We start from the raw sequence: 12,108 nt of genomic DNA, 5'->3' as shown, positions 1-12,108 counted from the left end.
GATAATACCGTGGAGCATTTTTAATACGCAAGTTACTCACCTGATGTATATGACTGATGACTTCCGTGTGCGTCGCGTCCTCCAACGTCTTTCCGTTCACTTCGAGTATTTCGTCGCCGACCTCTAGATTGTCTTTGTCGGCCGGCGATCCTACATAAATACACAAAAACATATGGAATTTAAAAGGTGTGTATTTGGTTGCTGATATCGCGTTAATTTAATTTTACTGTTTTACTTGATATTTATGCAATTTTTGATTGTTTTGTTAAACTAAATAGTAAAATCAAATAATACCAGAGGCGTTATGCATGTATTCGAAACAAAATGCGGTTAATTAAGCCGAAAATCGTAAATTATTAATAAAACGAGCCGAGCTGGAATTAATAACAATGTGAACGAGTCAGCGGCAAAGCACAAAATTAAATTTAACGACCAATTTCACACGGTGCTACGTATTCAACATGAATACAAAAAAAAATGAACGGCTGCGAATCGTGAAGCACGTTTGAAACAAACGGGATTTTTAAAATTCGTCTCTTTTTTAGGCGTTTTGAGTTGTTACGAGGTGATTTATGTGCCAATCGCTTACATTTGATTAGACTAATTGGCTAAACTTTAAAATGTTATGTTTACGTAAGTTTTAATAAGAATTATAACCTATTTTAAGTTTGTGAAGGTTAAAATGAGGTTATGTTGGTTATAATGTCATAAAATTTATTTTATATGAATTTATGGTATTTATTTAATAAATTAAACGTATTATTTGTCATTTTATACATTTTGACCTCGTAATTTTCATCCTGGACCCTTGATTTATCCCTTTTATTTATTTATGTCAACTTCGTTTTCATCCTTTCTGTGTCAAATAAAAATGCACTCTTTCGCTGCATGGCCTCGCCACAAAATGGATCAATTTAATAAAAACGTTTTCGACTCTCAGTCCTCTTCGCCTCGACTTTTGACACAACCTCGCCGGCCTGAAAAAGCACGCCATCGAAAACAGACGTCTGAAAAGCATATCAAAACGACAAAACTTCCACACGGCTTTTGTTTCGAGCGAAATCTTCGTTGTGACTGAGTCAAGCGCGCCGGAAAAAAGAGTAAAAATACGAAGAAAATCCTTTTAGACGAATTGTTTCTTTAAAAATGCATAACGCCGTCATAAAAATCATAACAATCCTTCAAAAGGATCTGATAGTGACATCTAATTAAATTATCTAAGAGAAAGGATAAAAATAAGTACGCGCCGTCCACCGCAAGACAGAACAACTCACCGTATAATTTAATCTTCTTGTCCTTGGTCTCCACCAGGATGATGACGTATCCGCCGAGATCGACCATGTTGTTGTCTTGGGGTAGCACGTGCGCGTGCTGTGTCTGCAAGCAACCAAAGAACAACGTCACCCACAATCACACAAATTGCATTTAAATAAAACATTAATTTAAAACATTAAAACCAGAAATTAAAGAAAATAAAAATTATTTGCCCGGCGCCTCCACCAATTTTTTTCTGAGATTACTCAAAGCGTGTTTAACATCAAAGAAACATAGGAGCTATGGGGACAAGTGAACAAGACACCAGAGGAAATGCAGTTCGTCGAGATGCGCCGATAAAGGGACAGCCCGCCAGGCTCGCTGATTGCGAATTGTTTGCTGGAAATTCGGTCACCGTGTCACACGCTAAACTTCACCCCAGTGGAATAAATGGGTGCGTTTGTCAAAAATTAACTAAATTGATATGATTTTTAATATTAAAATGTTTACCTTTTCTGGTTAAAGTTGTGATTGAAGTTGTCTTGGTCTCATTTTACGCTAGTTCCCTGTTTATTTTATATCATAAAACTTAATTTATCACAATTACGTTTGTTGCACATCTGGACCACGCACGACAATGATGTAACACTCCGCGAAAAACGTTTTCGCGCACTAAAACAGTTTCATCTCAAGTGTCCGGCACGTTTTTCCCTTCGCTCATCCGCGAGTGTTCGTTAGCGTCGATGATGGTGCATCACATGCTGTTTGGTGCGAGATGTGCTGTGTGGAGATGGTGTTGACACTCGATTCGGGGCGAGAGCAAAACGAGGAGACGGCGCGCCGCGGTGTCGTATGTGTGTCGCGGGCGGGCGGCGGGTGTTGTGTGCTCGCGGATCGCGGGCGCCCTATGCTTGCTCCAGCCGCCGCGCACGGCGCCGCATCGTGGGTTATGTAAGGGGGATGTGCGAGATCCGTGCGTGCGTTGCGATGACCGGGTGCACAGTTATGTGATCAATACGGCGGCGGGGTGGCCTGCCGCTCCCGCTGCCGCACAGCATCCCTGCTCCACGGCCACAGCTGCGGATCTTTCCCCCACCATCTTTGTGTTTTGACCTGACACTGCAGCGGGTGGAAAATTCAAAATTTAAACAATATTTCATTAAAAAAAGATAAATTTTAACGGTTTTTAACAGAAAAACATTTTAAAAATATTTTAAAATTATTTTTGAGATTAATTTATACAAAATCATATAAAACAACCTTTAAAATATAATTTTTACTAAAATTTTATAAAAAATGTAATAAAACCTATTTTATCGTTATAAATATAACGGTCTTCAATTTTTTAAACTTTTTAGTTTTAATACTGCCGGTTTTTGCCCCTTCCGGTTTCCCTATTTCCGCGTTTAAGGTCCTGCCCGCATGAAGTCGCTGCACGTCGCCTGGTTTGTTTGTATCGTTTTCCGATACGCAGCTACTGTCGGTGTTGTCGTCGGCAGTCGCCCACGAACGAGGACAACAACAAAAACGCCTCCGCCCCGTGCTCAACGCCACAGCTGCACCCGCAGGAAAGCAGCTGTACACTGCTGACACTGCCAACGTTGACGTTGACACCAGCTAGCAGTCAGAAATCATTAACGACGCCAAAATTCGAGGATGCGTTGAAGCGGGAAGCATGTCCAGCGCGAACAGCATCGTTTGCGAGGAGATCTTCGATGAGGGCAGTACTCCTTCCGCGGAGGGTGAGGCACAAACATAGAATTAGGGCAATCTATGAAAAATTATGTAATGTTTTGTTTGATTTTAGAAATCAAAGCCTATGCGACGAAACTCGGCATCGATCCGGACAATGAACCACAACTATTGTCCCTCGCAGCTGAAGGGCTCATGAAAGCCCTTCCACCCGGTTGGAAACCAGTGTAAGTTGATAAATACAAAAATTTTAAAAAAATTAATTGTTTTTTTCTCTGTGTGTTAGATTGGATGATAAATCAAAATCTTATTATTATTACAATAATGTTACTGGTAAGACCCAGTGGGAGCACCCACTTGACGACATCTATCGAGGTTTGGTCAAAAAGAAACGTTCTGAAAGTCAGTCACACAGTATTGGGGAACCGAATGAAGATGCTACTACTCTTAGGGATGACATGCCCAGTTTGGAAGAACCACCGTTTGCTAGTTTAGGTGCACGTCGTAAGGAACCCAAGTTATCACCTCTCAATCATGGAGCTAAAATTCTTAGACAGAAATCTGAAGAGAAACCCATCGCGGCGTTTGTGCAAAATCGTAAAATTGGGCTTTCTTTATCAACCAGTTTTGATGGAAAGCCGGATAAGTTACAGGAAAGTCCCAAGAAAGATTTTAAACTTAGTGGTGGGGGTAGTATGTTTCTGAAGAAAGCTAAAACACCTTCCATTGAAATGCTTAACATCGACGATGATAAAACTGAAGATATTATCCCTGAAAACTTTCCAGAATCTTCAAAACCTGAAGAAAAAGAAAAAGAAGAAGAAATTATTAAAGAAAAAGATGAAATTGCAAAAGATGATCCCAAAGAGACTCCGAAAAGTATTCTGAGAGAAAGAAGTTTTGTTATTGAATCTTCTAAAACAGAGGAAGATGACGAAAGGAAAAATGTACGATTTTCATTAGATGTAGATTCTGCACTTAAATCTCCCGCAAACGATGTAATTCTACCGATTAGCAGTTTGAAAATAATCAAAGCAAATCCCAAAGATTTCCCAAAACCAAGAAATAGATCAGATCCAGAAATCAGTATGGGAATCTCAGACTCCGAAGATGATTCCATCATGAAAAGTTTGGATAAGAAAGTGAGCAAGAAATCAGAATTGAATATGCAAGATGAAGAAGAGGAGATTCATCATAATATTGCCGAGAAATTCCGGGAAGATAACGAAATAATTCTGAATAAAATCAGAGATAATGCCGATAAAGAATTGGAGGACATGAAGAAAACCATCTGGGATGAAACTAACATAGAAATATCAAGATATCGACAGGAGTTGCACGAGTCACAGAAAGATGAATTAGAGAGGATTTTAACTACAGAAAAATTAAATTACGAAGCAAATATTAAACGGGAATTAGATAACCTACGAATTGAGATGGAGAGTCGGAATTTAGGAGCGTTGAAACAAGAAAGACTTAAATTAGAAGAAGAATTATCTGGTGCTAAAGAAGGATTAGTCTCCGAACGTGAAAAAGCTTTCGAAGAAAAAATAAAAGCTTTAGAAAAGAACTACGCTATAAAATACGAAGAAATTGAGAAGGAATTATCGCGGGACCTAGAAAAACGGAAAGATGAATTGATTGTTTCCCACAACGCCATTTTGGATCAAATGAGGAAACAGCACCAAGCGGTTTTAGACGAGATTAAACTAGATTTCAAATCTGAGGTAAAAATTGTTAAAAATGATTAAAAGTGTTTTTATAAATAATTTTGTAGGAAAAAATTCTACGTCGGGAACATGAGTCAATGTTAGCCGAATTGAAACGAAAAGTAAATGGCGGAAACCTCGATAATGAAATGAACTACCAAACGAGTTCGAAAGATAAAGAAACCGGTGATGAGCGACTCTACGAAAAGGTGCGATGTGAGAAAAGGTTGTTAGAAGACAAGTACAGGTGTTTAAAAGAGAAGTACATGAAGTTAAAGACGGATGTAAAGCTTACGATTGAAAAACGACATAGAAAACGAGAACAAAGTTTGACTACGACTACAACTGGTTCCGAAACAGAGAAAAGCAACTCTATCAATAAAGAAAAGTAAGTTTTTTAAATATTTACATAAAATTATTATAAAAATCGTGTTTTTAGGTCACCTAATCGTTCGCCAACACACATGAAACCACCTTTGAGTAAACCTGAACTTTCTTCATCGAAATTACTAAAACCGGAGGCCAAACAAGCACGTACAGTAATCATTCAAGATTTGGACACGTCAGCGAGTGATCGCAGTTTTAAAAACGACGGAGTCAACTATGAATCATCCGAAGAAAATGCCAATTTTGGCCGAGGAAGAAAAAAGTATTATTCGCGAGTAAAAAACACACCACCAACGCGGAGTTCGTTGAAATCTAAGCGGACACCGCGTACGTGCTCCCCGGTTGAGAACCTCCGACGACAGTTACAGAAATTGGAAGATTTGGAAGATCAATTGCCACTGGCGCAACACGCTCAAGCTGACACCTACCACTTGAGGTAAACCTTGATTAATGTGTTGGCCTGCTCCTCACAATCTTGTTTGTATGCGCAGTCCCTCCCAATACAATCACCACGATCAATAAGTGTGTCTTCTTAAATTTGTTGTATTCTTGTTGTTGTTTGATCTGCCCTCTGCTTGCGTTCTCGCTAAAAGACACGTCATTGATGATATCTTGCAGCAGTCACGTGTAATTTGCAGATATCCGTTCACCGACGGTCAGAAGTTCGAGGGCAGTTCCGAATTAGAGTTTTTTAGGCACCGCATTCACCTGGAGCGTGATTCCATCAAACGGGCTAAGGAGAGTCTCCGCACGCAGAAGTGTCTCTTCCAACAACGCCAGAATGACCTCAAGTTGAAGCATGGATCGATGGCACGTCATACCCTCCAACAATTATGCCAGGTAGCATGTGACGTCCGTTTAACTCCCCAGAGTGAAAAATTCGATAACGGCGAGTTTCAGGAGGAGAAAGATCTTACAGACATGGAGGTATCTCTTCATCGGACACGGTCATTGCTCGGGGAGAAGGTGATCCGTCTGAGACACCTTGAACAAAGCCTACAAAGAGCTACAGCTGCTTCCAATGAGCCGAAAACTGATGAGGCAACGCTGAGTGATCTTTCTTCGCATAGTGCCAGTTCTGGGATTAGTTCCACTGAGTTTGCTACAGCTGCTGATGGTATGAAAGCTGCGGTACTTCGCGGGGAACACCTGCAGGAGTCTTCGGAGATAATTCAATCTTTGGAGAATCTAAATTTAGAAATTCGGGAGATCTGGGAGGTGTTGAATCAACAACAGAAGTCCGGAAATATGCCTTCAGGTACCACACGTTGAGCAACCTACCTTGAAATGTTGAACTCGTAGATTAATTGTTTTAGTTCTGCCTCTGCCATTGGTATACCCGGATCTTGGATGGCCAATGCTTGCTGGTACGGCAGCTGTGCCTGCCCCACCGTCCATTCCAACTTTGGCGGACCGTCTTCATAATTATCGACAACATGTGGCGCTTGCCAATGCGCAGAGTACGGTTGTCACACATGCTGCTAATCAAGGTGCGACTACAACTCTGGTTGAACGCACCCGCAACTTGAGGCACTGGTTGCGTCAGGCTGGCATTGACCCCAATACGGATGTCACACCCCAGGCGACTCTCTAAGCTCTAATATCTAAGATAAGTACATTTCTCTGATCACTTATCGTCCCCGAATTGAAACCTCTGAACCTGATGTTGTTGGAAACGGAAGCGAGTGCAATTAGACGCGAACAAAGAAAGTTATTGATGTTGATGACTAGATGTGATACGAACGATATTATCTATATGATCTACAACACTTTATTCGTTTATATATTGTTTATTCTTTAAAAAATATTTATTTTTCTACACTTTTGACGTTTTCATTCGAATTCAACAGACAACTTGATGTTGAACCTTTATGCTTTAATGACAATGATGTACTGATGACACTTTGCCTTCCCGAATAAAAAAAAAATGAGAATGTAATGTAACGTCACATTTAAAACGTGCAACGCTGTATGATTCCATGCATAACTGGTTGCGGATTATCGCCTAACATGATATACAGTGTTGCCAAGTTATTGTGACGTGACTGGAACTGTTGATTGTTGAGATTGTTGCATCCGAAAGACTTGCAGACGCAAAACATAAAAAGCACTGAAACTTTTATAAGATAAAAAGACTTGAGTAGAATTCATAAGCCGAACGATTTCCAACTAGAAAAATATGTAAAGATCGTAGCAAATCCACATCTTTGACTATTGTAGCATTTAAAACAAGTTATCAGCACCTTGCAACTTGCGATCTCCAGCGAATAATCATGAAATAATCAAAATTTAGATCGTATCTTAAGAAGCGTTCCAGCTTTAAGTCGTTATTGACTACAGATGAATAACTTCGTACTCGAAATGCCAAAAAATAGAAGAAATCAAGCTTTTTCAGCAGTGACATCAAACGTAAAACATGCAACACTGTTGAAATATGTAATCGACAGTGTTGCCTTTTGTTTTCGCGTCACGTGACTGAAACTGCTTCATTCTTTCACTTTTATTTTAATGCAAATCATAGAGAAATATTTAAATTTTTAGCAAATCTAGTCCAATAGTCCAAAAAAAAACGTACATTTAAATAAAATCAATACGATAATAGCAGCGTTTGTGCCAATCTTGTCTTAATTTTTAACTGTCACAATAAATACGGCATAAAAGTCTACATTAACAATAATCAATGGAAATAATCGAATAGAAAAGTACAAGTTAATGTGTCAAAAACAATAGATATAATAAATACGCACTAATTAAATCAAGTAAACCCAAATACAAGATAATATTACAAAAACGGTGACTATATTTGAAGCTGCGAGCAACACATCTCAATATATTGCACAATTATTCAATGTTAAAATATGAATATTTTTCGTAATATTTTCGCACATGTATATTGATAAGTTTAGTGATTTTACTGTTGCAGAAATAATACAAAATATTCACAGAATCAATTAAACCCCGTCCTAAATGCCAAGTTTTTGTTCTGTTTGCTGCAATAATTGTTGGAAAGTGTGGGAATCAATGAAACTTGTGAGAATCAGAGAAGATTATATTGTTGTTGCATTTGAAAAATTGACTTTTTTGGAATATTTGTGTTTTTGTTTCAAAACTGTACTGGTATGCTTTAAAATGTTGATGAAGTCAAAACAGAACAATCCAATAAAATAAGTAATTAAAGAATAAAGCAACAATTGTATTATTTACAACCAAAGATGCATTTTTATCGATTTCGCTTTGATTGCTGCCATATAATTCCTTTTTCAAAAGATAAACACGTTGGTGTTATGTTGGTTGCCTATAGTATTTTAGTAAACTCAATTTTCTAACCTCTGTACACATTCACTACATTTACTATGTAGTTTCTCAAACTTAAAAATGAGTAAAAAGAAAAAGTTGGACTTAAGAAAACTCCGAAACTAACAACAAAAGAGGAGTTATTAGACTTGAATAAAGAAGTGAGTTAATTGTACTACATTCTTTTGATATAATATTGATTTTATTTGTTGTTTTTATTTAAGGAACTTGTTGCTCGCTTTCTTTCTCTTCAAGCACACAATCAACAACTTAAAAACATTATAAACAAGAACAGCAAGTTATTACAAAGTAATAAACAACCAAAACCAGAAGAATCACTATATAGTAATCAAAGATCATTTGATTTTCAAAAGTATAACTGTTCTTGATACAAATATTTACTGATAACTAAAGTTTTATATATTTTAAATTATAGATACACATTCAGACATGTTTTACTGAAATTTTACTATCTTGGTTGGGATTATCATGGATATGTGATACAGGAAGACACCACTAACACCATTGAACACTATATTTTTGAAGCATTGATGAAAACATGTCTAATTAAAAGCAGAGAAGAGTCTAACTATCATAGATGTGGAAGAACTGACAAAGGAGTTAGTTCATTTAGTCAAGTACGTGCAGCATGCAAATAAATAACTGAAAAGTATTAATAACTTACATACATATAGGTAATATCAATTGATTTAAGAAGCAAATTAAATGAAGATAATAAAAATAACTTAAATGATGAACTTAATTATTGCCAGACTTTGAATAGAGTCTTACCTGAGAATATTCAATGTGTTGGTTGGATGCCAGTTGAAGAAGGTTTCAGTGCAAGGTTTGATTGTAAACACAGAGTTTACAAGTACTTCTTTCCAAAAGGATCATTAAATATTCAAGTAAGTAATAATTTAATACAAAATCATTGTTGAAACATGTATTATATGTTTGTAACTTTAAGAAAATGAATGAAGCATGTGAATATCTTCTGGGCCCACATGATTTTCGTAATTTGTGCAAAATGGACGTCGCTAATGGCGTCACTGAATTTATTAGAAGTATAGAACACATCCATGTGCAACCATTTGAAAAAAATCGAGATAACGAATCGAAATGCAGCCAGGAAACAGGTAATTTTGTTAATTTAAATAAAAATGTATACAAAAGCAATGATTTTGTGGTTTAAGAATATTCTATGTATGTTTTTACCGTTCAATCAAAGGGATTTTTATGGCATCAGATACGGTGCATAATGGGTGTGTTATTTTTGATTGGGGAAGAAAAAGAATCTCCAGAAGTCATCAAAGAACTTCTCGACGTTCAAAAAAACACCAGGTAAGTAAAAATTTGACTTTTTTTTACGTTAATTTATATAAAAAAAGAAGCAAAATCGATTTTTTAAAATCAATTATGGATGTTTTAGAAAACCAGATTATAACATGGCATGTGAAACACCTTTGAATCTATTTCATTGCGAGTACGATCATGAAAATCAATGGCATTACGATTTGACAGCTTTACAAGCAGTGATTAAAGTGCTTCAAGGACAATGGACGGTCGCCAATGTCAAGTAATAGATTTAAAAACTATAAACAACATAACTTAGTCTTGTTTTCTTTCTATCTACATAGATCGACTATGATGAAAGCAATGTTATTCGAACTAGGAGACATTCAGTCGCAGTTAGAATCGAACAATGTTGAGCATGCAAATAAATTCGCCAACGTGCTCAACCAAGATAACAAAACGAAGCGATATGTTCCGTTAATGAACCGACCAAAATGCGGTACGTACCTATTTCCATACTCTAATAATATTTGCGTGTTTAAAATTTCAAAATTATTTTTATCATTGCATGTCAATCCGTATTGGGCAATACACAAAACAGACAGCCTGGAAGTGAAAGTAGAGCACTATCTAAAACGTCGTAAATTGGAAATCAAAACCGATAACAACAAATAAAATTGCTACCAATTAAAACCAATGCGTATATATTGTCTTTTGTTTCGTGTTTCTTGTTAAAAATAAGTTTTACATTATTATATAATATCAGTATGTGTAGGTGTAACAAATGGCTTAACAAAATATTCGCGGCCCGACAAATTTCGCATATTTAAGTTTATCAGTTATTAAATTACAAAATTGTAGCAGCAGCAGCACTACATTTCTCTTAGGTTTAGTGAATACTTTCCGTTTATTTTGAAACATGCATCATGTTTGCTTCAATTCTTTAATTGTGTAACCAAAATGGCCACCAAAATAATCGCCACCACTGTTGCTATGAATACCAGTATGCATAAACGACGTCGATATCGACTTTGATAACCAGAAGCTTTCAAAAGCTGCGCGGCACCTTCTTCTACATGTCCCGTGGCGTAATCTATACTGTTTTCAATCGTATCTATAAAAATATTAAGTTGTTAATGTTTACACATAGATATATTAATAATATTTAGTTTCTTACCGATGGTTTGACCTTGTTCGTGCACAAGCGAACCTAATTCGCGCATTATTTGATTGACATCGATGACGTCGGCCTCGATTTGCCGAATACGCATTTCCCGATCGAGGTGCATGTCATTTTCGAATGCCATATCGTGCAGCACCTGCTGTTGTTGCTGCTGCTGCTGAAACTGGTCGGCGTTTTCCACGACATTTTCGTATTCGATGTTTGCGCGCACCAGAAAGTTGGATTTTAATTTATCTGCTACTTTCTGAAACAAAATTGCAACAAAACGTATTAATATTATGTATTTTGTTGTTTATTAAGTAATTTACCTTCTGTGTGGCCGAATATCGGGCGATTACTTCTTTGAAACTTTCAGTCAGACGCTCGAGTTGTAACTTTTGTGCTTTATCAACATTTCTCGCCTGTATACTGATTATGGAAATCTTTCCTTTAGTGACGGTGATTGCTTCATTAGCAGAGAGTTGTGTTTCATGGCTAGTGATAAAAAATAATTAATTATTGGCAAATAAACAAATAAAAACGATGAAAAAGAGCAAAAACTACGTTTTTCTTAATTATCTTCATAATTCAAAAACTATGCAACTTTTTATACAAATATTAACAAGTTTGCAGTTTTTTACAAGCTACTTTTTATAAATTGAAATATTCTAGAAGATTTTTTTCTTACATCGTGTCTCTGAATGCTTCACTGTCCTTCGCGGTGCCTATCCTCTTATAGGAGGCTTCCAAAGTTTTCCAGCTCTGTGAGATTTTGTAGATTTGATTCGAAATCTCATCGCACAGGTTAGCAAAGTCTTGCGAACCGCTCTGCCCGCTGAATTGCACCTCCGACGTGGATGCCATCGTTCCATAACTCGTCTGAGCGTTCCGATTCATTGTTTACCGCAAGTTTGTGCGCCGCGCACGCTTAATCACAGAGATAATTAGCAGATAATGTCTTATCAACACTTCAGCGTATCGAGTTCGGGTGCTAAGAGTACCGTATTAAACACTGTGCACCCAACATGTGATTCGTTGAGTTGTGCGAAATCGGCAAACCATAATTATGACTCACTAAGTTGTAAACGTTGTTCAATGTTATTAATGTGATGTGATGAATCGAGCTGCTGAGGTCGCAGAGCACCGCACGCGATTGAGTGTCGCGCAAAAACAAGCTGAGCTCATGCTCATGGAGTAAATTATGGAGTAAACACGGTCGGTGCGTCGACAATCGCTGAATGCTGAGCTAAGTTATTTCCATTTCGAGCTATCTGACGACGAATGTACAAAAACAACAATGAAATACCGATGAGC

At 37.3% G+C, this 12,108-nt stretch overlaps 4 protein-coding genes across 7 annotated transcripts in view; 2 read left to right on the top strand and 2 right to left on the bottom strand.

Annotated features, from left to right (window-relative positions):
* The window catches only part of sdt (MAGUK p55 family member stardust), a 37,476-nt gene extending 35,333 nt beyond the window's left edge, over positions 1-2,143 (bottom strand). The window contains exons 1-3 of one of the 2 annotated variants that reach the window (XM_065302223.1): positions 1,765-2,143; positions 1,275-1,377; positions 41-150 (exon numbers count right to left, since the gene is read on the bottom strand). In XM_065302223.1, the coding sequence (XP_065158295.1) occupies positions 41-150; positions 1,275-1,341 (177 nt within the window). In that variant the 5' untranslated portion in view covers positions 1,342-1,377; positions 1,765-2,143. The remainder of the gene's footprint in view (positions 1-40; positions 151-1,274; positions 1,378-1,764) is intronic. The other variant, XM_065302224.1, reaches the window with a different exon arrangement.
* Positions 2,144-2,711: 568 nt separating this feature from the next.
* Positions 2,712-8,114, top strand: Cep164 (centrosomal protein 164). 3 transcript variants are annotated; one of them, XM_065303006.1, is made up of 8 exons: positions 2,712-2,996; positions 3,062-3,173; positions 3,233-4,673; positions 4,724-5,043; positions 5,095-5,478; positions 5,738-5,882; positions 5,943-6,300; positions 6,359-8,114. In XM_065303006.1, the coding sequence occupies exons 1-8, from the start codon at positions 2,930-2,932 to the stop codon at positions 6,634-6,636; spliced, it is 3,105 nt and encodes a 1,034-aa protein (XP_065159078.1). In that variant the 5' UTR covers positions 2,712-2,929; the 3' UTR covers positions 6,637-8,114. The 3 variants fall into 3 exon arrangements, with proteins under 3 accessions (XP_065159078.1, XP_065159077.1, XP_065159079.1); XM_065303005.1 differs by having other exon boundaries at positions 5,681-5,882; XM_065303007.1 differs by having other exon boundaries at positions 5,681-5,882; positions 6,345-6,478.
* A 247-nt stretch (positions 8,115-8,361) lies between these two features.
* LOC135791903 (tRNA pseudouridine(38/39) synthase) lies at positions 8,362-10,329 on the top strand. Its single transcript, XM_065302474.1, has 9 exons — positions 8,362-8,497; positions 8,561-8,709; positions 8,773-8,974; positions 9,032-9,244; positions 9,307-9,475; positions 9,533-9,680; positions 9,769-9,915; positions 9,977-10,131; positions 10,234-10,329. The coding sequence occupies exons 3-9, from the start codon at positions 8,888-8,890 to the stop codon at positions 10,305-10,307; spliced, it is 993 nt and encodes a 330-aa protein (XP_065158546.1). The 5' UTR covers positions 8,362-8,497; positions 8,561-8,709; positions 8,773-8,887; the 3' UTR covers positions 10,308-10,329.
* Positions 10,320-12,046, bottom strand: Syx13 (syntaxin 13). Its single transcript, XM_065302478.1, has 4 exons — positions 11,483-12,046; positions 11,124-11,289; positions 10,810-11,059; positions 10,320-10,746 (listed from the first exon to the last, which is right to left on the bottom strand). The coding sequence occupies exons 1-4, from the start codon at positions 11,689-11,691 to the stop codon at positions 10,568-10,570; spliced, it is 804 nt and encodes a 267-aa protein (XP_065158550.1). The 5' UTR covers positions 11,692-12,046; the 3' UTR covers positions 10,320-10,567.
* Positions 12,047-12,108: the final 62 nt, after the last annotated feature.

The sequence above is a fragment of the Atheta coriaria genome, unplaced genomic scaffold, assembly GCF_025399875.1.
Source record: "Atheta coriaria isolate IRGN ID8LTWV9N9 unplaced genomic scaffold, Caltech_Dcor_3.1 hic_scaffold_5_pilon, whole genome shotgun sequence".
Taxonomy (NCBI): domain Eukaryota; kingdom Metazoa; phylum Arthropoda; class Insecta; order Coleoptera; family Staphylinidae; genus Dalotia; species Dalotia coriaria.
This window is presented reverse-complemented; position numbering and strand designations above follow the sequence as displayed.